The 24,220-nt window shown below is 47.5% G+C and overlaps 1 protein-coding gene across 1 annotated transcript; it reads left to right on the forward strand.

The window, feature by feature from the left end:
* Nucleotides 1-9,408: 9,408 nt before the first annotated feature.
* Nucleotides 9,409-21,476, forward strand: LOC126561238 (mucin-12-like). The gene is made up of 4 exons (XM_050217189.1): nt 9,409-20,119; nt 20,186-20,573; nt 20,642-21,207; nt 21,273-21,476. The coding sequence occupies exons 1-4, from the start codon at nt 9,416-9,418 to the stop codon at nt 21,474-21,476; spliced, it is 11,862 nt and encodes a 3,953-aa protein (XP_050073146.1). The 5' UTR covers nt 9,409-9,415.
* The last annotated feature ends 2,744 nt before the right edge of the window (nt 21,477-24,220 follow it).

The raw sequence follows: 24,220 nt of genomic DNA on the forward strand, positions 1-24,220 counted from the left end.
GAGAGGAGCAACGGTAACATTTGCAACATTTTCACCTCGGTCGGCCGCCATCGTTGTCACCGTCGTCGCGAACATTTGCAGAGAGTAGAGTTGCATCAAATCGTCTACAAGAATTGGCATGAAAACAAATCGAAAATCGTTGCATACCAAAGGGGTGGTGCCATTTTTGGTTGTTCTTGTCGGGTGACAGATAAAACCTCTTTGCGTAAGTCGTAGTCTCGAGAGGCGAGTAACTCACAGATGGGTGCTTAATTTATTTATTTGCGATTTTTTTGTCCCGCCCCACGTTAGACTGTTTTACAAATCGGTTTGTGTTTGTGTTTCGAGCCCTACTTAAGTGGTGTGGAAGTTGTTGAACTCTTCCATCTGCCCGTCTCGACCAATTCGGACGATGCTACGAATTCCTACCCACCCGAAAAGTCACGGGGATGTGTCTAAAAGTGGATGCCGTGAAGCCGGCGAAGGGGTTGATTTAACGCTCCCATTTGGGGAGGGACATTGTGGACGGTCGACGACCTCCCGCTGCGTTCGTGGCAGAATTTTTCGGCTGCGTCACCACCGCGCCACGAATGGTGAGAATATTCGCACCCGAGTATAGGGGGGGGGGGGGGGGGGGATTCCTTTCGCACTTGGGAACCATCGCAACAGGATCGAAGCCGACACGATAAGACGATAGGGAAGTCGTTGCCATTACCATTGGGGATGGTGTGCGGTTCCGCGAAGATAAGGTCGCGTTTTTTTTGTTTGGCAGGCTCTAAAATTAAAGTACGAATGATAAGGGAGATGTGGTAGAGTTGATCACAAAAAAATAGAAAATAATGCATGAATTCTGAGCCTTGGAGCGCTTCCCTTTATTCGATGAGTAGAGAAGCCATTAATCATGTTAGGATTTCTTGCGATAATCCAGCAAAGCGTGACGAGGTTAAGGGCACAAGACTAAGATGTCCTTGAGATTAAGGTTCTTATGTTCGAAATAAAGTTCCAATCTTTTAAAATCACGCCGAATCACAACCATAGTCTTCAACATCCCTCGGAATGTAAGTGTCCCATAAGTGTCTTTAAAAACTGCAAAACATGACATTAAACACCAAGCTCCAATTAGCGATATAAATCCCCATTTCGCATTGCAGACGCCATCCTTAGCCGTGGCTTTCTTTGTTTCCAGCCCCGCAGAGTCAGCTGACGGGTGATCAAGGGGGTTGTGACGGTTGGACAAGAAAGCGGAGAGAACCCGTGGAAGGCTTTATTCATTTATCCTTGCGCTGCATGGTGATGTTGTTTACGTTTGTCTGGTCTGTCTTCCCCACAGTCTGACGTTGTGTTCGGGCAACGCGCGTCGGCAGGAGGTTGGAAAATAAAGTGACAGACCAAAATTGTTGGATGAACGACGGCGAGGAGCTCCTAGCGAACGAGAAAGAAAAAAGGTTATCAGACGGAACGACGTGAAACGAGTACTACTGGTGGGGTAGGGTCAAGGTCGTCGAAAAGTTGATTTCATACAACACGCGCGCGCTCTGTTCGGGAAGAGGATGAGCTGTGTGTTGGCTGGGCGAAACTGAAACCGAGCGATCCTCCTTTTCCCTTCACAACCTCATCCTCATGCTCCTCCAACTTTCTTTCCGGTTTCTGCCCGTTCATCCATTTGAATCATTGGATGTCGCTTTAGGCAATCTTTCGCGTTTTCATCGTCTGGGTGCTAGTCGTAGTGTCTAGCCGGTGCTAGTTGTTAGAGCGCTGGGTAAGCTTTTCTAAGCTTTGCTGCACCACCCTCTGCAGACCTAGGCTCTCGTTGTGATGGGTGATTTTATGTGTTGTGCTTCAGTGGCCACCACCTCCTGCTGACAGCCAGTCAGCTTCGGCAAACCTCAACCCAAACCATCGGAAGTGTGTGACGCCTGCGATTGTCTCGTGGCGCAGCACGGTTGTTGTTGTTGTTGGGAACAAAGAAATCCTGATGACTACACGAGACGACGCCGGTGATGATGATGTGATGTGGTGCGCCCCGAGCAGCTTGTGGAGTCAGCGAGACTAATAGGTGGACAAATAAGTTTGCAATTTTATCTAAAACAACGATCTCAACAACTCAAACATACTGACTGCTGATGGACGTATGATGTTGCACAAACTCTGGCGATATTTCGTTTAGGTCCTCGTCAACTGAAGGACCTTTTTTAGTGTATTACCCCCTTAGATATTTAGATTTTTTCTCCCTTAGAAGAGTGTAGATTTCTATGCCAAAAATGTATGTAAATTGATTTGGTTGTGATTATTTTCTTTTGAAAGTAAACTAAATAAAATCTAGCATTTGCACTTCGCTTCCCGCTAACGCCGAAGTATTTCTTCCAACTTTATCTTCATCCAAGTTTTCTAACCGCGTTAGCACGTGTCCTGATGCTGCTACTGCCTCTTATCGGCATGTCGGCAATTCGTTATTCAAATCGCGTTTCCTCAACATTCCCTTTATGCTTTTGCTTACCGCCAGTTTTGGCAACCAGTTTTGCTCGTTGATATTTACGATGGCAATGGTAAACTTTAACTTTCCTTTTCGAATCGCGCCAGAATCGCGAATCGCACTGGACCCCTCTGGAGTCGGGGTACCGGGCGTGTAACAATCTAACCTGATTTTTGTGTTGGTGTTGTTCGACCGACCGATACGTGGAGGTTATGGTAGTGAGCGGTGTAAATGTTATCAGCTGGGTGCTCTTGACGCGGCTAGTTGTGACCTACTTTTCGGTCGCTATTGCATTGATTTTTGGAAGTGTCATTGACCAAACAGAGTTGCTAAGTGGCTGCTACTGGAGCGAAAGAATCTTTGAACATCGATTTTCGATTGGGGTTGGAGCTTAGTTGGAAAGATGGACTAGAAGAGATCATGATTTTGTTACATCAGCACCAACTTCAAAAAAGAATTATGATTTCCCCATCGACATCTTCAGATATTGAACCTAATATTTCTAACTACCGCCATTACTTAACCCTTCTAATGATACCTTCTACAAAAACCTTTGATCGTGTTTTCTGCTCGATTGCGCAACAAGTCTCCCTTCACCATGCCAGGGAAGCCCCCGAGTGCCGAAAGAAAGCAATCGAATATTTTGCGATTGGAAATTGGTAGCTCGCGTACGTCTGTTTCTTTTCGTCTGCCCTTATATTGCCGACGTCGTAATTCCATGGGATGAAAGTTGAAACCCCCGAATGCGAGGTGAGACGAAATAATAGGAAACTTTACTCGTTTCGGCAGCAATTTTGATGGCTGCGTGGGAGAGGGCATAACTGTATGTGACTTTTTTCTTATTAACCGGCGAAAAAGATGCCGATGGGGCTGAAGCTACAAGCGAGCGAGGTTATGATCTGTTTATTTAGTAGAAACTCGTTGCCTAAATCATCAAGAAGGTGTTGTTCGGCGTGTTGAACGCGTTGGAGGAAAGATTTCGGAAGGATCATCTCCGCCGGCTTAAGGGTGAAAGATGACTGATGTCTTGGGAGGGATTATTTACGTGGCTCACAATTTATTATACTGCTGTTAAACGTACAAATATTTCTGTTGGAGTTGTAACCCCCAAAACTCACGAAACGAGGTCACGAAAGAATAGGTCAGCCATGTGACGGGGGGGCAAGCATTGCAAGGAAGAAGTTTGCTTCTCAAATCTCAAACTTTTTCTTGCGATGAAGAAGGAGCTGCTTCTTAAGCCAACGTCTGAGAAGCCTACGCATCCATGTCAATGATGGACGTGTGTTCTAGTGAAGATCATTATGTTGCGTCTGCATTAGCATACAATCAGTTACGCTTACACGGGTAATAGGTTAGTTGAAAGAAGTCAGCGTGTGTGTGTGTGTGTGTGTGTGTGTGGTATTCCCCGACACAAGAACAGTGTAGAAGTAGAAGCAGGGCACAAGATGTGGGATTTTTCCTTTTTCATACCGAGGCGTGTAATTGTGTACAAAATGCGAAACCGGGCTGGTGGTTCGTTGGAACATCTGTTCGCATGCTTTTTTTTGTTGTTGTGTGTGCTACTGCTTATGGCTCCTGATGGGGGAGCAAACTCCTCCCTATGCCCACAGAGAGGCATCGTCATCTGTGTGGGGTTGGAATAATGAACCAGCTGTATTTTTATACCACCACCGATGATTGTTGCGTGCCTGCTTGCTGTGTGTGTTACCACGTGTTCGCCTGATCGCTGTGTTTGTCTGTGTCCGCTTGGAGACAATCCGTTGGAGACTTTGGCTGCGATTCATGAGAGTTAAGATCTTACTTTTAGTCCAGGAAGGAAATCGATGAACTTAAATAATTCTTCACGCAAATGACCACGTGTTGACTCACTAATGCCGATAAGTGTGAAGCGCGAAATGAATGAAAAAACGGAGTGATCGCGAAAGAAATACAGTTAGTTACCACCAGATGGCAGCACCTGCTCGCACTAGTACCGCATAAGAAAAACTGAGCATCCTACTTTAAAGAGGCATTAAGAGGATTTGTTGCTAATAATTCTCAAAAAACGCAAACTGAAACGCCAAAGTTGAAGGCGGTTTAAATGGAAATGGCTGCAAGAGAGCATCTCGATGGAAGAAGTTGTTCTCTAATTCTTGCTCTTAAACTACCTCAAGCTTGCTGCAGCGCCCTAATCAGTCAGCCGGTGGGTTGGTGGGAAGCAAGCTCGATTTGATGTAAGTGTGCGAGCGCGTGTTACAAAGAAGCGAACAAAATAAATCAAGTTAGAAAACATCCCACCGATTCACGCCAAGTCTTGGCAACTTTATCAAGGGTGTCGAACGTTTTTCGTTGATGTAGCAAAATGTTTGTTTCATTGATAGTTTTCTGCTCATAAATGCTACTGCACTTAATGGAAAGATAATTTAAATCGAATATTATGAAGGAATCCATAGTGTTCTGCTCATGTGGCGGTACAAAGCTCAGCATTTTCAGCTTTTTACCGCCGGGTGGGTCAAATTGGGTAGCCAAACATCCTAGCACCGGATATGTTTCATCTTAAGCCATCCCGTTGAGACTGCCAACGAGTGTTAGAACTCTATTTGAAATTGAAATGCAGCACGACAAAAAATACCTCCATCTCGTCCTATTTTCTGTAAGATTTCCATACGGCATGAAGGTTTGAAACCTTTGTCCCCAAAAGCAATGGGAAAGCAAGGAATGTTGACGCTCGCAAACGCAAACTCCCCAAACCATCTTAAGAAAGTGGAAGAAACGGTGTTTTGTCTTGTTGCCTGCCGTTTCGTCGCCCACCAACCTTCGTCTTTGCACATTGTCGTTTTCTCTCGCCCGGTTACCACACTGGAGAAACTGTAACGCTTGAGAAGAAAGAAAGAAAAAAAAGTACCGTTCGTTTTTTTGTGGTGTGCCTTTGGGTATTTCTCCTCAAGAGTTTGTGTGGCTGTGCGTATGTCTGCTGTCTGCTGTCGATTCTTCGAGCAGCACGAGAGCATGGGAATTTGCCCTGCAGAGTGGTGAGTATAGGAGAAGGAGTGGGGTAGGAAAGAAATGAAATAAATATAATGAAACGGAACTCAACCGCAATGCAAGAGGTACTTCTCTTCCTTTATTTTCTACTAAAGTTATAATGAGATGATTCGCGGGACGGAAGTGTTTTCCGTGCCTGCAGGAAGGATGGTTTCGGTTGCAACAGGTGAATTGTTGTGGGCTAGTATATGTATATATGTATCGAGTTATGCTGTAGGGGAAGAAAGTTTGCGTTTGGATCGGTGAAAACCCGCAGCAAAGATGATGGGGTTTGGCTCTTTAGAGGAAAACTCTCACAGTGCCGACGTATGGCAGCTGGCTGATGAAGATTGAGTGTGATGTTTTGGTATCCCATAAAAGCTTCCAAAAGACACAAATTGAGATTTAAAAAGGTTCTTATGGAAAGATATCTTATGCAAAAAAAAAATCTAAGCAAATAAATATTAACATTATGTTAAATTTGCCTGTTAAGGATTATTCGTTAGATACATATAGATCTAGTTTTACAATCTCTTTTCTTGTGAATGTGTTGCACACCTTTGACCAATGCTGTATACACTGGTATACACCTATTTGCATAAACGCTTCTACATATTGTGCACGTGATTTGCTCCGGGCGTTTTGTTTTTCGAAGATTCGATCAAAAAAAAGAAGGAATGCCAACACGCACTATATCAGATGTAACTATTTTTCGGGAGGATATGTTTAGATTGTAGCTTTTTGGTACAGAAAAAAAAAACATTTGAAGAGTTGCTGTTCCCCGCTGTTCTACCAAAGGCAGTTTAATCGTCGCAAACTGAAGAGCATCTTTCGGTAAGATCCGACGAAACAATGATGAGCGATTGAGTGATGGTAAAGAGTGTCAAGTGTCATTAAATTCATCGCAACGAACATAACTCCCCGACCCCAACTACCGCAGCCCTCCAGTCCTCGCCACGATTCGCACAACAGTTTGCAGCAGCGGACTTGAATGAAGCTAAGGGTTTATTATCTTCCCTCATTGCCACCTATTCCCTTTTTTTCCAAGCAAACGTCTTGCTGATGAACAGTCACGTAGCCACCACAATCGATCGCGTCTGCTCGGTTAAAATGCACTCACTTTGCGTCTCGCCTCCTACGTCTATCGATATCCCGGCCGGCAGAGTACCCAGAGCCCGATATCAGTTCCGTCATTTGCAATGCAAATTACACAGCTCCCCTACACACGGGGGTTACGGGATGAAGAGAGCCTGAGACGAACTGCACCGACGAACAACCGAAACCGCACAACCACACCTGGTTTTGCTGCGCAGCTTCGTTGCTCTGCACTCGGCCGTGTGCGTCCTCTAGCGGTTAGCTACCTCTCTCTCCCCCCAATCCATCACCGTCTTTGTGCGTGGTTGCGCGCGTTCATGCCCTCGTAACTCGCGGGAGGCAATGGTAGTCATAAAAATAATCATACCTTCCCTTTGGGAGCTTGCAGCGCTTTACCGCACGCTCGGCTTGTTACTGCGTTGCAGTTCGTGTCTCGATTGAGTGGCCGGAAAGACGGAGAAGAAGAAGAAGGGTACTTACTTGCACTATTTGTTGTGTGATTATCAAGGCAGAGGAAGGTAAAGGAAGATAGGGGAGGCATTTTGGTGGAGGTGGTAATTTTTTATGGTCCGATTGGCGTGCGCCGGCTGTTTGGCCTTCGCCATTTGGCATCGCTACCAGATGCAGTTAGGGGTACTCCTGTCCATCCCCCACCCCACGGTATCGAATCGTCCGCCGATGCAACCTTTACCTTTCGACCGTTCGGCTGCGTCCAAGGATCTTGGGGTAGGCATGGTTTGTCTGAGTATGGGTCCTTTAAATCGTATTTAATTAAAGGTAAAATTTAATTCTTTTGAAAACATTAAAGTCTCACTGCTGAGATGATTATTTGGTTCTTTCTTTCTTTAAGTTAGGTTAAGGGGGACAGCAGTGCCAGTCTTCATACGACAAGACCGGTGATCAAATCCCATCCGGAGCGTTTCCTCCGTAGTGAGGATTGACTATCCAACAATGTGGTATACCCATCATGGCTTAAGAGGTCGTCGAGTAAAGAAGAACAAGTTTGGTTAATATTTAAACCAAATTTAAGGCTTATTGTGGTAAATTGTATGCCAAAGTTGTTGTTCTGTTAACTATATACTATAATATTCTCAAATCCTTCCCAAAAAAAAAAAGAAAACTCCCAAGGGCCCTCTTTTACATGCAGACAAAATAAAGTACCACATCGAACTTGTCAAGGTCGTTGACCTAAATATGCTGTCCCACAACAGCGACGAGAACGACGGTGGTGGCCATAAGTTGGTGTGGTTTTGGTATTGCTCACTCTGGCCTGGCGTGTTGCTGCTTCTGCGCGCCTTTTGCTCGTTATTTTCATTCCGTTGTTTATACACACGCCAATTTGTTGATGCGCTCAATTTGTTGCAAGCAAAAGATTCCGTCTGTTGTAGCCCCCGCTACCCCCCGCTCCTGCCGCATTTCGCTTCTCGGCGGATCGGCCACTTCATCACACAACTTCATAACGCAATAATGAAACGGACGAGACAACATCGCATGGTGATGGGTTTTTATGTGCATTACATTGTTGTCGTGTGCATACCAGTGCCGTCAGCTTTTTGGTCACAATTTTGACTGCCGCAACTTTATTTTTCTTCCAGGACTTTGCTGTGTCATGGAGGATGAAGAAGATATGTTGCATATTGTAGGGAACCGGTTCAGGGCCATGCACATGTACCCCGGTGTTTAGTGTAAGAACATTCAAATGCAGAGCTGGGGAAGGGTTTCGATGCTTGCAATCCCTGTGTTGGTTGTGATACGTGCATAAACAATTAAACTGTTCACAAGTCCAACATATCAGCATATCAGGGTGAGATAGAGCGAAGTGAGTGAGTGAAGCGTTTGTGGGAAATCGACAAGGCAGTACAGCGAACGACGTTTGCTTCTCACAAAAGCCTAGAAACGATCACATGGTAGCATAAAATTTACATTTCATCCATCCGTGTCCAGTTGTTCCGCAAAGCTCACCTTCACCTTCGGCCATTAATAATCGCTCCGTTGTTTAAGACGGAGGAGGGGCTTCTCCCCGGTCACCAACAACACAACGTTTTGGTTTGGTATCGTCATCTCTGGGCGCTTTCTCCACCTTTACCAACACAGCTACAAACGAGCGTGGCGACCAGCCAGGAACTGGCTACTAATGGACGTTCGGAAAACGGGCGCCATGGGATGGAAAATTGAATGATTCGATGCCGGGTATCTTGCTGGGAATGATGTTCCTGAATTTCATATTTCATCATGTGCTTTTTGGGAAGAAAGAGAAGATGCGGTAATGGCGAACTGAAGAGAAAGGTGATTTGATTTCGGATTGGGTTAAAGCGAGTAACACCTTCAAATTCATATGACAATTTGCGTGTACCTTGCCATGACCTTTATTTTTTTTATTATTCAACAAATTTACTAACGTCGTTGGAGAAAACCTGCCTTTCACCTAGAACACACACCAATAATTTCGTCCCGATAATGCTGATAATCTATATTTTGCTGTTCCGTATATCGGTAGAAGTAGAAGTTCGGCTTATTGGGTAACATGCTAGCAAAACCTCAAAATTTCATTAACGCAAAACGTATATATCGCGTCGCAGCGAGACTAATTTAATTGCAAAACCTCCGATATCATACGCCTCGATGATCTGCGCAGGGCGGCGCTGGAGAGAGTTGACCGGAATCGTGTACAACTGAATGCACATCGTTCATACGCTTAATTGCTATGTATTTAAATTGTAAAAAAAGGCTTGGTCAACCGGAATGGACATTGGAGTTGGCTGATTCAAGTTTGTTTCTTATTAGTACTTAGAAGCATCTTCAGCCCGTGGTTTGATGACTAATGGTTTCTTTTAATCTTTTCTTTTATAGAAAACAAACCAATGAATGATGGAGTCATCAAATGCAGCCAAAACTGCAACGGTAGCTAGTGCATCAGAAGTGGCAACTCCGTCACCGACAACAGTTAGTTCACCAGAAGCAGCAACTTCCGTGTCGACTGCGCCGGACCATGATAAAGAAGATCCCACAGCGGTAACAACCGACAATACCGGCACGGTCGATGACTCAGAACCAAAAATCGAACAAGTTACACCGGCCGACATGGAACCACAAACTCCACCAACGCCGGTCGGCATGCAGGAACCAGTGGATCCGCTTGCAGTGCCAGAAGAGTCACCAGAAATTAGTACAACTTCCGTTGAACCAGAAATAAAATCAACGGAAGTAATAGAAAGTACGATAAAAGATACCGAACAAGCAGTGGAGCAAGATCCGCTTGCTGGTGCTTCGCACGAGGAGCTGAGGACGTCTGAAGAAGTACTCAAACCATCGACATCCGCTCAACCTGCAGCTGTGAAGGGTGAAAGCATTTGCGTGGGCAAGTCTTCCGAAGTGTCCGAATCTATTCCAACGTCAACATCTTCTCCTGGTGAGAATCCGGAAATGAGCAGCAGTAGTACGGTTGAGGAACAGAGTTGTGCAAGCAGAATCCCCCCCACGAGCACCCCACCACCGTTAGTGGAATCTTCCACAGCCTCGCCGGAAAAGGCTGCTCCACTCGTGGATGATTCACCTGCAACAACTCCCAAGGATGTACCGATATATACAACAACATCCACCGTGGATAGTAGTAGCAGCAGCGGGAGTGGTGATAAAACTGGTGACAGCAACGTTGAAACCGACAAAGGTCCTAACAGTAATGGTAGTGATATTGTAAATAGTATTAGCAATGACTGCAGCAGCAGCAGTAGTTGTAGTAGCAGTATCGGGAACAGTAAAGAGGCAGAATCTCAACCGACTGCCACAGAAAATGGCTCCACGAGTCTCGAAGCGAATACGACCACAATGGATGCGAGTGATCGTGCACGAACACTTTCTTCTGCGATCGTCCCACCGTCCACGATCGAGGAAGCTGCGAATGCTGTGATAGAAAAGGATACATTGGCAAACAACGTAGACACAACACCCGGAAATGAGAAGCAGTCGGCTGGCTCGTTGGCACGTTTGAATGAGTCGCAGGAGGAATCTGATGAGAAGAACTCCTTGAGTCACAATTCGGAAAAGGATCGAGCTAATGGACATGAAGACTCGAAGCAGCAAGGTAGCGATCTTTCCAACGATCAAAAGAACGACGAAATGAAAACGGTTCCCAACAGCGCATATGATGCAAATGGGCAAGAGAAGCGAGAGGAAGCCTGTCACGAGCATCGTCCATCTTCGGCGATGCCACCGGATCCCGATACTGGTCCACCTGTGGAGAAAAAGCTTCATTCGGTCGATACCAAAAGTGCCGAAAGCTGTAACAGTCTTAAAGAAAATGTTGCAGCCAATGGTATTGCATCTTCCGGGGAGGAACATTGCAATTCGCTACGAGCTTCACAAAGCATGGAAGTTGAATCTTCACAAAACGAAAACCTGAACGGTAGTGTCGATGGTCGAACGATCAATACTCAGCTCAGCACAGGAGTTACCACCGGTAGAACTGATCACTATCATCAGCAACAACAAACTCCTCCGGTTTCGGCGCGGAATCCCCTGCAATTCACGGAGGTGGCGAATGACGAGGTTGAGCTTAAAGTGGACAGTGGTCATTTGCTTGATCGTGTTATTAAACTTTCGCTCCTAAAAGGACTGCAAGACAGTGGAAAGCGTTTGGCAAAGAGTAGCCTGATCATATCCGGTGCAGGAGCTAGCATCGCCGAGGGAGCGAATGGAGAGGCTACACTAGCAACAACTTCTTCGCTGAGCAAAGCAAAGAGCGCCGCCGCAGGTTTGCGGTTGATGGAGGAACACAAAACCACACCTCCCGCTCTTGTGGCCAATGGCGCAGCTGGAAACGGCGTGGAAAGCGCTCCAGTTGTTGTAACAGAAATAGCAAGCACTACGAAGGAGGCAGCAGACTCACAAAATCATCCAACTGCACCGATTGGGGGAAGAATACGTCATTCAAGTGATACTACCGTAAGCAGCAGTCCCTCCGGAGAACTGGATTGTACGGTTCGGAGCAGTAGTAACAGTTCGTTAGATTTTCGAGAGGAGGAAAGATCACCGTCAGCACAGGCACAGGAAGCTGCATCACCAGCATCCAGCCAGGAGGCATCATCGAGCCGAAGCTCTTCCACACGGGACCCGGTATCCACTCAGCCCGCCCAAACCAACAATAACGAGCATCTGCCTGTGAAAGCACGCAAACCACAGTACTACGCCAGTATTCCGGATTTTTCAAAGCAACAGTTTTCCTCGGCCGCGTCTATGTCTACCGTGTCAACCTCGACGACAACGAGCGCGAAAAGTCTCGCTCAGCTACACATGAAGACGCCCGATTTTAGTCGTCTAGTGTCGGGTACGGTGCCGTCCAGTCAAACATCGCCGTCTTCCACGACGACAAACTCTGCTATCTCCACCGTGGCTTCGTCGAATGTGCGGACAACGAGCGAGTTGAAAATTTCGAATCCCGACTTTACGAAAGGATTCGGTGCGCAACACCATTCGCATTACAGTTCTTCAGCGCACGGCGCAAGCTACCCGTCTGCTCAAGAACAGCCAGGAAGTGGTAGCAGCAGCTCTCAGTATGTTACGCCGGATACGTTTAGTAAGCTTATCAAGGAGCGCAACTACATCGCTGACTTGCAGTTGAAGAATCCACCACGTTCCCAGCAAGGCTCAGCTGACGATCAACCAGTTGCCAAAAGTACTGAATCGCAGAATGATTATCCGTCGTCCAGAAGAGTTGTGGTAGACACCACCTCAGCTGCACCTGGCGGTACTGCACCTTATGGACATGCTAGTTCCACTCCTATCAGTCAGTACCGTCGAACTTCGTCGATTGAGAACGGAATGGAGCAGGAACCGAAGGCTCATGTGATAAATAAACCTTCAGGCGGTTCTTCAGCACCACCACAACCACCACCTGCGCCGCCTTCACAATCCACCGGCGGTCATCATGCGCCAAAAACGTGGAACCCTCCCGAGTTCAGCAGTAAACACTTTACCCATGGACCTCCGAACCACAGTCGTCCGGCGGGTTCTAATGGAGCAGGACCATCGTCTACGTCACCCTCATCGCGAGATCCATCACCTGCTTCGTCGTCTTCCTCGCCACATCAACCTTCGTACGGACAACATCCTGGTGGGTTGGTTAACTATGCAGGCAAAACCTCTCACACTGGACCCTCCTCGGTGGTCGGGTCGGAAAGAATCATCGTCAACAACGTGAGAACGTATTATCCAGAGGCGTCGGTTCCACCTGCATCGGCATCTATACCACCTTCCGGTACGTCCTCCTCGTCGTATCCTTCGTTGCCGAAGGTGAAAGATCCCGAGTTCCGATTGGATCAAAATAAAGAGCAACTATTACTGCAGGAGGGAACTATTGTTACGGTGAAACAACCGTACTCGAATCACACCTCAGGACGCGGGCAGCTTCCGCCTCCGACGAACGTCCGTTCACCGTCCGCCGAGAGACGCGAAGCTCAGATGATGCAAAATTCACAAGATATACTGTATCGAGATTTTAAGCAACACAAAAAGCCTACCAGTTCTGTGATTTCGGGAAGTAGTAATACAAGACCTGCTGGGCCTTCACAGAACCCGGTCGATCGTCGATCGCCGTACGATCCTGCTGCATATTACTCTCAGTCGATGCATCATCATAGACCTCCTATAATACCTCCTCAAGGAAGTGGCATGATGCATCCACCACCACCAAACTGGCCTGGACCAGCGCAACATCTTCCTCCGCATCAAATGTCTAGGGGAGCTGTCGGACCGGGTGCACGCAGCAGCCCGCAGGATAATGGTGCAAGTCCGGTGTCATCGCCTGCACCAGTAGCAGCAGGTCAACATCATTATCATTCTCATCCGCACCAAGGTCCATACTATGGGCAATACAAAAACGCACCTAGTCCTGTATCGGGCTCGACATATGGTACAAACTCATCGCCTGCTCAACCACAAGGATCTGGTAGTAAATATACTCCCCAACAACAACAACAACAACAACAACAACAACATTATCCTGGTGGAACCGTTGCTTCCGATCGAAGACTCGAGGTGGTAGATCGGACTGGTGTGGGTTCAGGCAACTACAAAGGTCTGGACTACAATATGGAGCAAAAGTTTGCGGAGGTTTACCAGGCACATCAAGCCAAGGAGAAACAGGCAGCTGCAGAAGCCGCTGCGTCCAGCTCGGCAAGGCAAGGATCTCGTCCAGGGCCTGGTGCTGCGGGTGGTAGTCCTGGAATTTCATCGACCCCAGGATCATCTTCAAAGGGACCTACTCCGTATGGCTATGAACAGTATCATGCTTACTACCAACACTCGCAAGCTACACCATCTCCAACATCCACGCCATCACCAGTGCCTTCCCCGCTGCATAGAAAGTATAGTGGCCCACCGTCCAGGGATCCTTCGCCACAGGGACAGCAATCGCAGCAATCGCATCAACATCATCGATACGGTGGATCAAGTGAAGCACTGTATCACGTGCCTCCTGGCGGTCCTCCGGCAATGTACGTTCATTCGGGAACTCCAAAATCAGTCGAGCAAGGAGCCGTATTACAACCTATTCCCCCTGCGTCCTACTATCAAAGTCAGCCATGCTCTTCGTCGTCGTCGTCCTATTCCAGTGTAACCACTACGTTCTCAAATCGTTCTAACCATACTGGTGCCGTTCTGAGCCCGAATCATCCCAATCCTGCACAACAGTCTGTGATAAGCGGTAATCCGTATGATCGCTACGTCCATGCATACGCTACTGGTGGGCAATCTCACCCCGCATCCGGAGGGCAGCAGCAGCAGCAGCTGCAACAACAACAACAAACGCATCACTCCAAACCATCACTTCCATACCCTGCAGCGGGACGACTTCAAGGACCTCCACCATTGCAACCTGCTCCACCATCATCGGTGACTGGACAGTCGCAACCAGTAATACAACCTCCTTTGACGGGAAGTAAAAACATTCCCGTCCGTGTAATTGCCACGGCCCCACCGGCGGCTGCTTCTGTCGCTAGCGTCGCATCTCTACCTAACGCTGTACCTACCGTCCAATCACAAGGAACATCTCGATCATCAGGCCAGTCTTCATCTGCAACTTCATCATCGCAACCGGGAGCCGTTGCTGCAATGACGCCGGTAATCATCGCTCCTGTCAAACGAGAATCTCCGCTGGATCTTTCAGTTAAAACCGTCAAAACGAAAGCCGATTCAACAGGATGTGATGATTACGCAATGAGTGCCAGCAACAGTAGTATCAGCAGCAGTAGCAGCAGTAGCAGCAGTGGTGGAAATGGAAGGCCTCGTGAAGTGGTGCCCAAGGTGGACTTTAGCCCTAACTTTCAAAAACACATTCCACCGAGAAATCCTGGCCCTAATGGTACGCCAGGCGTTGGTCTACCAGCGGTAGATGTTAGGCAACCACAGGAACCACCACAGCATCCAACGCCTGCACCATCGCGTCACGTTTCTGTCATCAGTCCAGCAATACCGCCCGGGTATGATAAGAAAACGGATGCGTACATGTCTGCGAACTATCGTGCTGTCGGTGGACCAATGGTGACTCCAGCATATCAATACTCTGCTGGTCAAGCGCGATTATCGTCTGGATATGATGGTTCGTCAACGGCTGCCACTTCTTCAATGGCCTCGGCAAGTAGCAAAAGTGTATACTACCCTCCAACGGGACAAGACTATGGTCGTACTGCTGGAAAATCAGGCTCTGGAAGCATCGTAACTGGACAAGCCGCTCCCGCTGGACCAACGAATTCACGCTCCAACCCAACCTCGCAAGTTGCACCAACAATCTCACCAGCTGTCTCGCAAGCACATTTAAACGATCGCATCGAGGATCGCAAATTCGTGGAGAGTATGCTAAAGAAGAAAACATCACCATCTTCCGATGTAATGGCGGACCTACAGGCTGGCAAGTTTCCAACACGCATTCCGCAAACTTTGGCACCAAAAAAGAGAGCAGCTGCGGCCGCAGCAGCAGCTGCCGCTGCTGAAGCGGCTATGACAAAGGCTCCTGTTATTCAACCTGGAACATGTTCGCCAACAGTTCCTTCTCCTGCAAAGGTAGCCAAATACGAAGAATTGTTAGTAAATCGTGCCCCAGGAGAATCAATACATGGGCCTGTTCCACCGCCACAGGGTCCGCCTTCTCAAGGAGCTCCGGCGTATGATGGCCGCTATCCAAATCATACTCAACTGTCTTCTCGAGAAGGACCGTATCCTAGCTACGGCCCAGCTGGACATCATTATCCAATGTCTGACAAGCGTCCAACAGCACCCGAGCTGTCTAACGGCCCTGCTGTACATCCATCCGTGATAACTACCAACTACCATCATCATCCGCAAACCGTGTTGCAGCAACAGCAGCCACATCAGTACACTCCAGATGCTCGTAATTATCCACATCATCCGACTGTTCCGGTGAAATCTCGTGAGGATCATATAATGCCCGTCTACCATCCACCGCATCTGAGAGGTGGAAGTGCTGCATCGTACTCGTCACCTCATGCGTATGCCTACCCGAAGGACGAACCCAATGCTCATCCTCCCTACCCTTTGCATAATTCCGATCCGATGGCGTATCATAAAGGACCACCGGGTGCTGTTCCGCCATTTCGATATGGGGATTCATTGAAGGCACCACCACCGCCTCTAGAACATACCGCTGTACATCATATGCAGTCACACATTCACTACACGGGTGCAAGTGCTGGAGCTATCCCGAAGGTTGGTCACAGGACTGTTCATCAACATCAGCAGTCACTACAGCCACATGTTCAGCAGCAGCAGCAGCAACATCACTCCTCACAATCTGCTGAATCCATAGCCGTCCCTCAGCATCCTCCAAACGTACATCCTAACTATGGACCACCGTCACATCATCGTGGAGTGGATCAGTCGGTGATTTCAAAACTTCGCACCAGTCTCGAAATGAAGGAATACGAGAAGCAACGTATCAATCAGTTGCGTAAGCAGCCGTGTACGGAATTGGGCGATGAAGATCGTTCCCAGAAAACTGTGCTGCCATCGCCAGCTCCAGCACCGACCGGTGTCATTCCTTCGATGCACGATTCTCCATCGCCATCATCCCGCTTTCGCACGAAGGGAGAACTTAAAGGATACACACCGTTGCCAACTCCAAGTGTTGTCACCAAAGCGGCCCGATCCATGGCTGATTCTCCTCCACTGTCTTTGAAGAGAGGAGGGCTCGGTGGTGAAGAAGATAAGGAAGACGGGGAAGAAGGGAAAAGACCGATTGTTCCACCGGTAGATATAGATGGTGCATCGGCACTGGATATATTGGACTGGGGCAGCGCCTGCAATGAATTTGTTGAACAACTGCAGACGGGTAAAAAGCGTGGCCGACGGAAACGAACGCCAGGGACGGTATCGGCTGGATCGGCTGGTGGTCGTAGTTGGCCAGTTATTGATTCAACCGAAACGGCGATTACGGTCCCCGAATGCTCAACGACGGACTTGTCGGCGGTCCCCAAGGAAGTACTTAACTCTGCTCGGTCCCCGCTGCGTCTTAAAGCTGCTCGAGACGGAAGTGAGAGCTCGAGCGATGAAGACAAACCACTGCTGTTACTTCGCCAACAATCCCAGCAGCAGCAAAAGGATCAAGAGGAACAGCGCCAGGTGGACTGCAAAGCGCTCGCTGCTATTGTACAAACGGAAAAGGCGGCCCGCAATCTGCGCGAAAAGCAGCGATTTGAGTTGCAGCAGAAACACGAAGCTAAACTAGGCCGTTCAAGTAGTACCGATAGCGAAACGGCACGGCTTGCGTTTGTAGCAGCCCAGCGTGCGAAAGCACGCGTTCGTAAGCTACGTCACCGGTCGAGTGTCGCCGCGACCCTTTCGCTCAAGTCGTCCGATGGGGACGGTGACGTGACAGCGGACGGTGCAGAAGACGATCGTGGCAAACCGGGACAGAAGCGTGTGCCACATGCGCTGGAGAACAGTGCGAAACGGAAGCGTATCCGTGGTCCAGGTTCACGATCGTCCTCCTGTTCGTCGTCCTCATCTTCGTCGGAGAATAGTGCTCCGGTGGTGGTAAAGAAGCCGGAGAATGAGATGCCCAGAAAACGAGGACGCCCAAAGGGAACGGGAGCTGGTGGTAAGCGTGCTCAACAAACGGGCAGCAACCGCTGTCAGACCGGTACAAACAAGCAGGAAACGAATGAGAAAAGTGATCTCAGTTCGGATGAAGAATCTCGTGCCGTGCGTACACCACACAAGAATGGATCCACCGCGACGAATGCTGACTCTGCAAAGAAACGTGAAGGTGGAACGGCTACTGGCGGTGGTGGTAGTACGGGTGGCTCTTCCGGCAGTGGTAATTGTGCGGGAGGTAAAGCACAGCAGGGGAGTAAGGTGAGCGAAGGATCGGTATGCAACGACGGGAGTCAGAAGGAGAAACACATCGCATCCGGAGCAAAGAAGAAGTCAGTGAAAACACGCACAAATTCCCGGTCGAAGGCAGAATCGTCATCGGATTCGTCTTCTGATAGTTCGTCTTCCTCGTCGTCCGAAGCAGAGGAGGAGGAGGAACAGGAGGAAGAAGCGGAAGAGACAATGACGCGATCACGCAGCAAACGGGAAGCTGAACGTCGACGATCAAATAGCAAAGTTCTGCGCAATGATAAGATCGTAGAAAACTGCCCGAACCAGCGTTTAGCTCGGAACCGCGCTGAAAGTGAGCGTACCCCAACGAAGAAGGGTAAGGCTCGCAAACTATCCGTCGGAGAACCGACGCCTAAGCGGTCAAAGTCACGTGTGGTTGAGTCGGATTCGGATGGTCCCAAAGCGGGTGCTAGTGGTAACACTGTTCCGCGCAAACGTACTAGACAGGCTTCAAAAAACGCGCCAAATTCGTCGGCTGGTTCAGGCGAGTCGGCGACCAGTTCGAGTGAGGATGGAGGGGGTCAGATGGATCTATCGGAGCGTTTGCGTTCCCGGAAGGTTGCAAAGAAACTGACCGAGGAACCTGCCCGGAAGCAGTCAACTGCTGGTGTTACTAAAAGTGGATCACGTCGCGAAAGTACCACCTCAGCGCGAGGAAGTGAATCCTCCACCAAGAAGAGGGGTAATGGCACCGGTCCATCTTCCAGTTCTGCATTGGCCGGGGTGAAGAAATCATTGAAAGAGCTCAACCAAACACCAATGCCGGTTGAACCTCCGGACCATTTCTATCCCGGTTGGGAGAAGGAACTGTACGAATACAAGCGATCGATCAAGGTGCCTCCGGAATTGATTACAATTGATGGATACATGCATCGGATATCGTCTTCACTGCCCGATCTGGATTCGCCCCATCACAGCGACGGATCGGAAACGTTCTCGGAGATTGTGAAGAAACTGAACCAGCGAGACGTTGGATCAGCACCACCGAAACGCTTCAAAACGAAGGCAGCGGCCAAGCAACAGCAACAGCAAGCTACTGCTGGGTCAACCTCCTTGTCGTCAGGAACTACGCGAGCAAAGGAGGATGAGCATAGCCAAAAGGAGCGTAAGAAAATTGACGACGATAAAAAGTTTAGGTCGATCATAGAGATATTACATCGTCGGTGTATCGCAGCGCAAGGAGCTAAACCCACGCCATCCACTTCAGGTCGAGGCAAAGGTCCAAAAAGTATTGGGAAAGGAAACAATAGCGCGACCAGCACCGAGAACTCCAAACCCAAGCAAGAGTTTGAACTGTTACCTACACCGGGTGCCGAATCGGAGTCACTGTTCAGCAAGAATAGCAAAAAGAAAAAATCTCTGTTCGATACGGCCATCCTGAAGTCACGCACACGCACCGAACAAAAAGCGATGCAAAGCAAGGAGATGATCCGTGAAGTGTTTGGAGGCGATGAAGAGAGACCACAGTCGGCACCACCGCTCAGCTGCCGTCCGGAGCCACCTCCACTGTTTGAGGAAGGCCTTCAGAATATAACGTACGACGAGAGATACAACCAGTTGATGCGTAACATCGATCGGATTGTTGGGGAGCTTGATGGTGGTGGAGCTGTGGCAACAGCTACTGTCAAACAGGAACCCCCGGATGAGGAAGAAGATGATGAGGAGGAAGAACCGGAGGACGAGGAAGAAGACGATGATACGCAGGATGGTAGCGTACGGATGAAAGATTCCGAGCGCGACACACCATCGATCGCTTCCGAGCGAGGTGACCGTGATCATCAACTGCCCAGTACGCCTCTCTCCTTTAATGGTGGTTCGGCGATTCTGAGTGCGAGCGCGTCTGCGTCGGGCAGTGCGGCTTTGGTAGTGCCAGCCGCGCCCAAAAAACGTGGCCGAGGCCATCGTACCTCACGTCGCAAAGGTAGTTCGGGGTTTGATTACATTCGCAAGAAAAAGAAACCCTCGCAGCAGCATCACCATGGCAACCATCAGCAACACCATGGAGCTGCCGGTGCAAACGGGCTGAACGGTTCGTTCGGTGTGCGAAAGGTGACGATATTCGAGAACATCGAGGGAAAGGATGAGACGCACATCAGCAAGGAGATCCGTAGCTGGGTGCTGAACAAAGGTGCTGGTGAGAGCGTTATGCACAAAGCGGCACGTTTGGGCTACACGGTAAGATAAAGTGAGATTAAAAGAAGGTCACAGCGTTGCATTATAGCGAAAATTTTATTCTTGTAGGACGTGATCGTGTATTGTCTGGAGCGTTTGGACATGGATCCGGATCTCAAGGATAATGCGGGCTACACGCCACTACATGAAGCGTGTGCCAAAGGTCATCTGGACATTGCCAACTATCTGCTGCAGTATGGCGCAAGTCATTCGGAGCCGGCTCAGTCAGGAATGCGACCACTGCACGAAGCAGTGGAAAACTCGTTTGTAGAAATCGTTCGACTGTTGCTCGCTTTCGGTGCCGATCCTATGCTGGCGACGTACCGTGGTATGACACCAATGGAGTTGGCCGAAAGCGATGATATGACGCTTTTTCTTGAGCATCACCTAAACGATGTGCAGAGTATGGCACCGAACAAGATTGGGTGGAAATTTGATGGACCTTGGAAGATACATGGTAAGTTTGAAGGCGGTAGGATATCCCCAGTCGTTTGTTCTACTAATGTTATGCCTTTGTACCCTTAGATCCAGAAGAAAGTGGTTGCAATATATTCTCGAGCATTCCGGGATTCGATGGAACCGGTGGTCTAACATCACTCAATACCAGCGGTACCAGTAGTAGCACCGGTGCGATCTCGTCCGCCTCCAGCAAACGGTGCGATTCAAACTCCAACATAATGCACTACGAGGTGGGTGAAAGTGTTACCAACACCGGTACGTGCGATTCTACCCCGAAGCGGAACGGTATCACCAACAAAAATCTTCCCGTTGGCTTAAGAAATGGAAAAATCAAACGTGGCCTTCCAAAGCAGCAGGAAGAGCGTCCACCAAATGGAGCAACTGTTCCACGATTGACGACAAAGTTGAGCAACGACGAAAATCGAACCAATGCGGAACAACAGGATTTAGAGATGCATGACATTGGCAGTGATGATGGTGAGGATGGTGAGATACTATTCGAATATGAGGAAGCGGATCGTCCGTTGCCACCGCTGTATATCCTGAAGGATGAGTACAACGAACGGTGGATGCTAATGAGTGATCTGTGCAGTTTTCTCAAGTTCAAATCGAAGGAGGCCGTGCTAAGACAGGTAGACACACCACAATGGATTATCTAAAACGAAGTTCTTACTAATTCTCTTTTGAAATGTTTTAGATATGTTCCAACAATTCGGCCATGAGTCAGCGTGAGTTGATACGTGAGATGAAGATCGAAGACTTCCTGACCCGAGCCAACTGTTTGCAGCTGTTGTGCGCTGGTGAAAAGCTCAACATTCACGCCTCGAAGGTGATGTTGGTGAAGTACAACGATAGCGTCAAGAGCCTGCTGCGAGTACAAAGCTTCATCACACGCATCTAGGCTATCTAGTAGGCGATTGATTGGTAAATGGAAAAGGAACGAGGCCGTAGTGCAAGACTGAACTCAAGCTTTCAGAACAGACTTTAGTTGACCGACCATAACGACCTAACTGTGTATATGAAGAGAGTGAGAGAGAGTGAGCGAGAAAGAACGAGAGAGAGAGAGAGAGAGAGAGAGAGGGGGGGGGGGGGAGGGGGAGTAGCTGTGCTCTAAAGGGATCTCATGTCCCGCAGTTTGAACGATTCAACCCTAGTTATAAGGTTTTAGCTGTTTTATTGTGTAATTATGTTACTTTCTTTCCCATGCTTCCCTGTTCCCCGATTTATTTGTTGTGTAAAGTATCTCTTTATGTGCGTGTGTTACGTATCTTTGTGTGAATGTGAACATATAGGAACATATATCTAGCAAAATGGGAAATGTTGGAGTAGATCACAGTGAGTGATCCTCCAGGAGATATTTAGCAAAAAGCGATCCCGCGCTGCTAGTTAATAAGAAAGTTGCCTAATTAATGTGACTCCCCACGGACTGGACAATATGGTCCTGGATTTAGGGTGATAGGTATAGCATCAATTTTTAGTTATTACAACGAGTCTTCGAGTTCGTAAGGGTAGCTAGTGCGATTTAGGTATTTATTTTTTAATTTGCTATCACGCTCAAAAACTCCAAACTCGTATCCATACTCTCCTCCCGTGCGTCTTGTTTTGTTTTTTTTTTTCGCGGTTAAGTCTTTTTGTTAAGTATGTAATTTTTAATGTTTTAGTGTAGTTTTAGTTAGATGTGGCTAAATTTTGTTCCGTTTTCTGTTTATTATCGTTTCTCTAGCATAATTGTCCGTTAGCCTTTTTTTTTCTTTGTAAGGAGAGTGCATCAGTTCTAGGCATCGTTTCATTATGTATGTGTGTGCGTATTTGTGGAGTATGTTTTCTTTTTTAAATTAATTTTGTTGCGTTTTGTAGGTAGTTTATGCCAGGTAAAGCCGTTCAGAAGAACGTTTCTTGTTGTCTTGAGAGCATGCTAATGTTTTATTAAGTGTTTTGATGATGCTCACTGATACAAACGGTAGCCGAAGATCTTTCCAGACTCAAAAAACTAATTTAAAAAGCTTGTTAGAAGGAAAGTTAGTAAACGATAATGAGATACTCGAATATATTACGTTGTGTGTGCAGTTGAACGCATAGAAAGAGGTATAAAGAGGAAAAGAATGGTGATGAAAGGCACGGGAAAGCAGAACAGGTAACTCATTGACTGATGATTGTGTTTAATATTTCATTTTGTAACAACAACAAAAAAGTAGTACCGCCTAAAAGAAGAGCCTAAATCGAGGATTGTGCAAAAATTAGGTATTGAAATGGGAAGGTGCCTAGGCAAATGAATGAGAAGGTGTTCTTAAACGAATGTTCTAAAGGCTAATGATAAGAAAAACGACAATTTGAAGGTTTCACGTGTGTGCGTGTGTCGAACGCGGGATGAAGGGATTCAGGATCAGCGGACCCCGGGGACGCAAAGTCCCAATGGGTTTGGTTGAGTGTTTGAATTGTATCAAGTGCAATCATAGATTTGCAAATTTTAACGCAAAACGGACACTGATGCTGTGTGTGTGTGTGTGTGAGTGAGTAGCTAGCAGAAAAGAGAGTGTTAAGAAAAGCAGGAACCAGAATGCAGGTTGTACATCAAGTGTGCAGCATCAGCAGAAGGCAATGTGTAATGTTTTATAAAAAAGGGATGTTTCGTAAACGAATATATATATATACAATTGAGCAGTGGGGTATTGAGCAGTGCTGGTAGAGTTATTAGAATGGCAAAAGCAACAGCAACAGCAACACATGTGATGATTTTCGAAACGATAAAGAAAAGTAAAAACAAAACGGCGGAACAGTTTACTATAAATAAGAAATAAAACGATGGAGAAAGTATAGATGAAAGCAAACGAAAGAGAGAGAGAGAGAGAGAGAGAGAGAGAGAGATTAAATGAAAGGTGGTAATGGATAGAGAAGAGAGAGAGAGAGAGAGAGAGAGAGAGAGAGAGAGAGAGAGAGAGAGAGAGAGAGAGATTAAATGAAAGGTGGTAATGGATAGAGAAAAAACAGAATAACATTATACAATTATTATTATATGTAATATGGTACTATTAAAAAAAAATGCAAAACAGCGACACATTCGTTGATTTACGAGGAACTGGCGTGCGTTACTGCAGGATACAATTGGTTGGTAGTGCAGTCATATGGGTGTGCAACATTCATGTTGGTGTTCTTAAATTCAAGAACAGTAGCAAATGTATGCAAAAATAATGCGGTCGTAAATGTGAGGTGCTATATGTGTAGTTTTTGTTGTACCATTGAAATGATGACAAATTTGGAGTTAAGGCGTGTTAATTTATACGAAACAATGGAACACGCGCAGAGAAACTTATCAATCAACGCAGCGCCAAAACATTTGAAGCACAGAATCGTGCCTTGTAAACAGATTTGTTCGCTGCTGAAATGTCAAAAAGAGCATGAGCTTAGGCCATGGTCTAAAAACACACGAAACACGAATGAGTTATGAGAGAAATAGCGTGAAAACTTGGTTTCGTCACCTTTTTATGGTATTAAATAATTTTACTTGTCATATGCCGATGCTAAAATAACTAGAATTTCTCCTTTCAAAGCGTAAAATTACGAATTGAATCTTGTTTGATCGTTGCGTTCCGTAACTGACAACCGATTGTTGTGCTGTCAAACTGCACCGCGCTGATCGTGCCTCGC

Source organism: Anopheles maculipalpis, chromosome 3RL, assembly GCF_943734695.1.
Source record: "Anopheles maculipalpis chromosome 3RL, idAnoMacuDA_375_x, whole genome shotgun sequence".
Classification (NCBI taxonomy): Eukaryota; Metazoa; Arthropoda; class Insecta; order Diptera; family Culicidae; genus Anopheles; species Anopheles maculipalpis.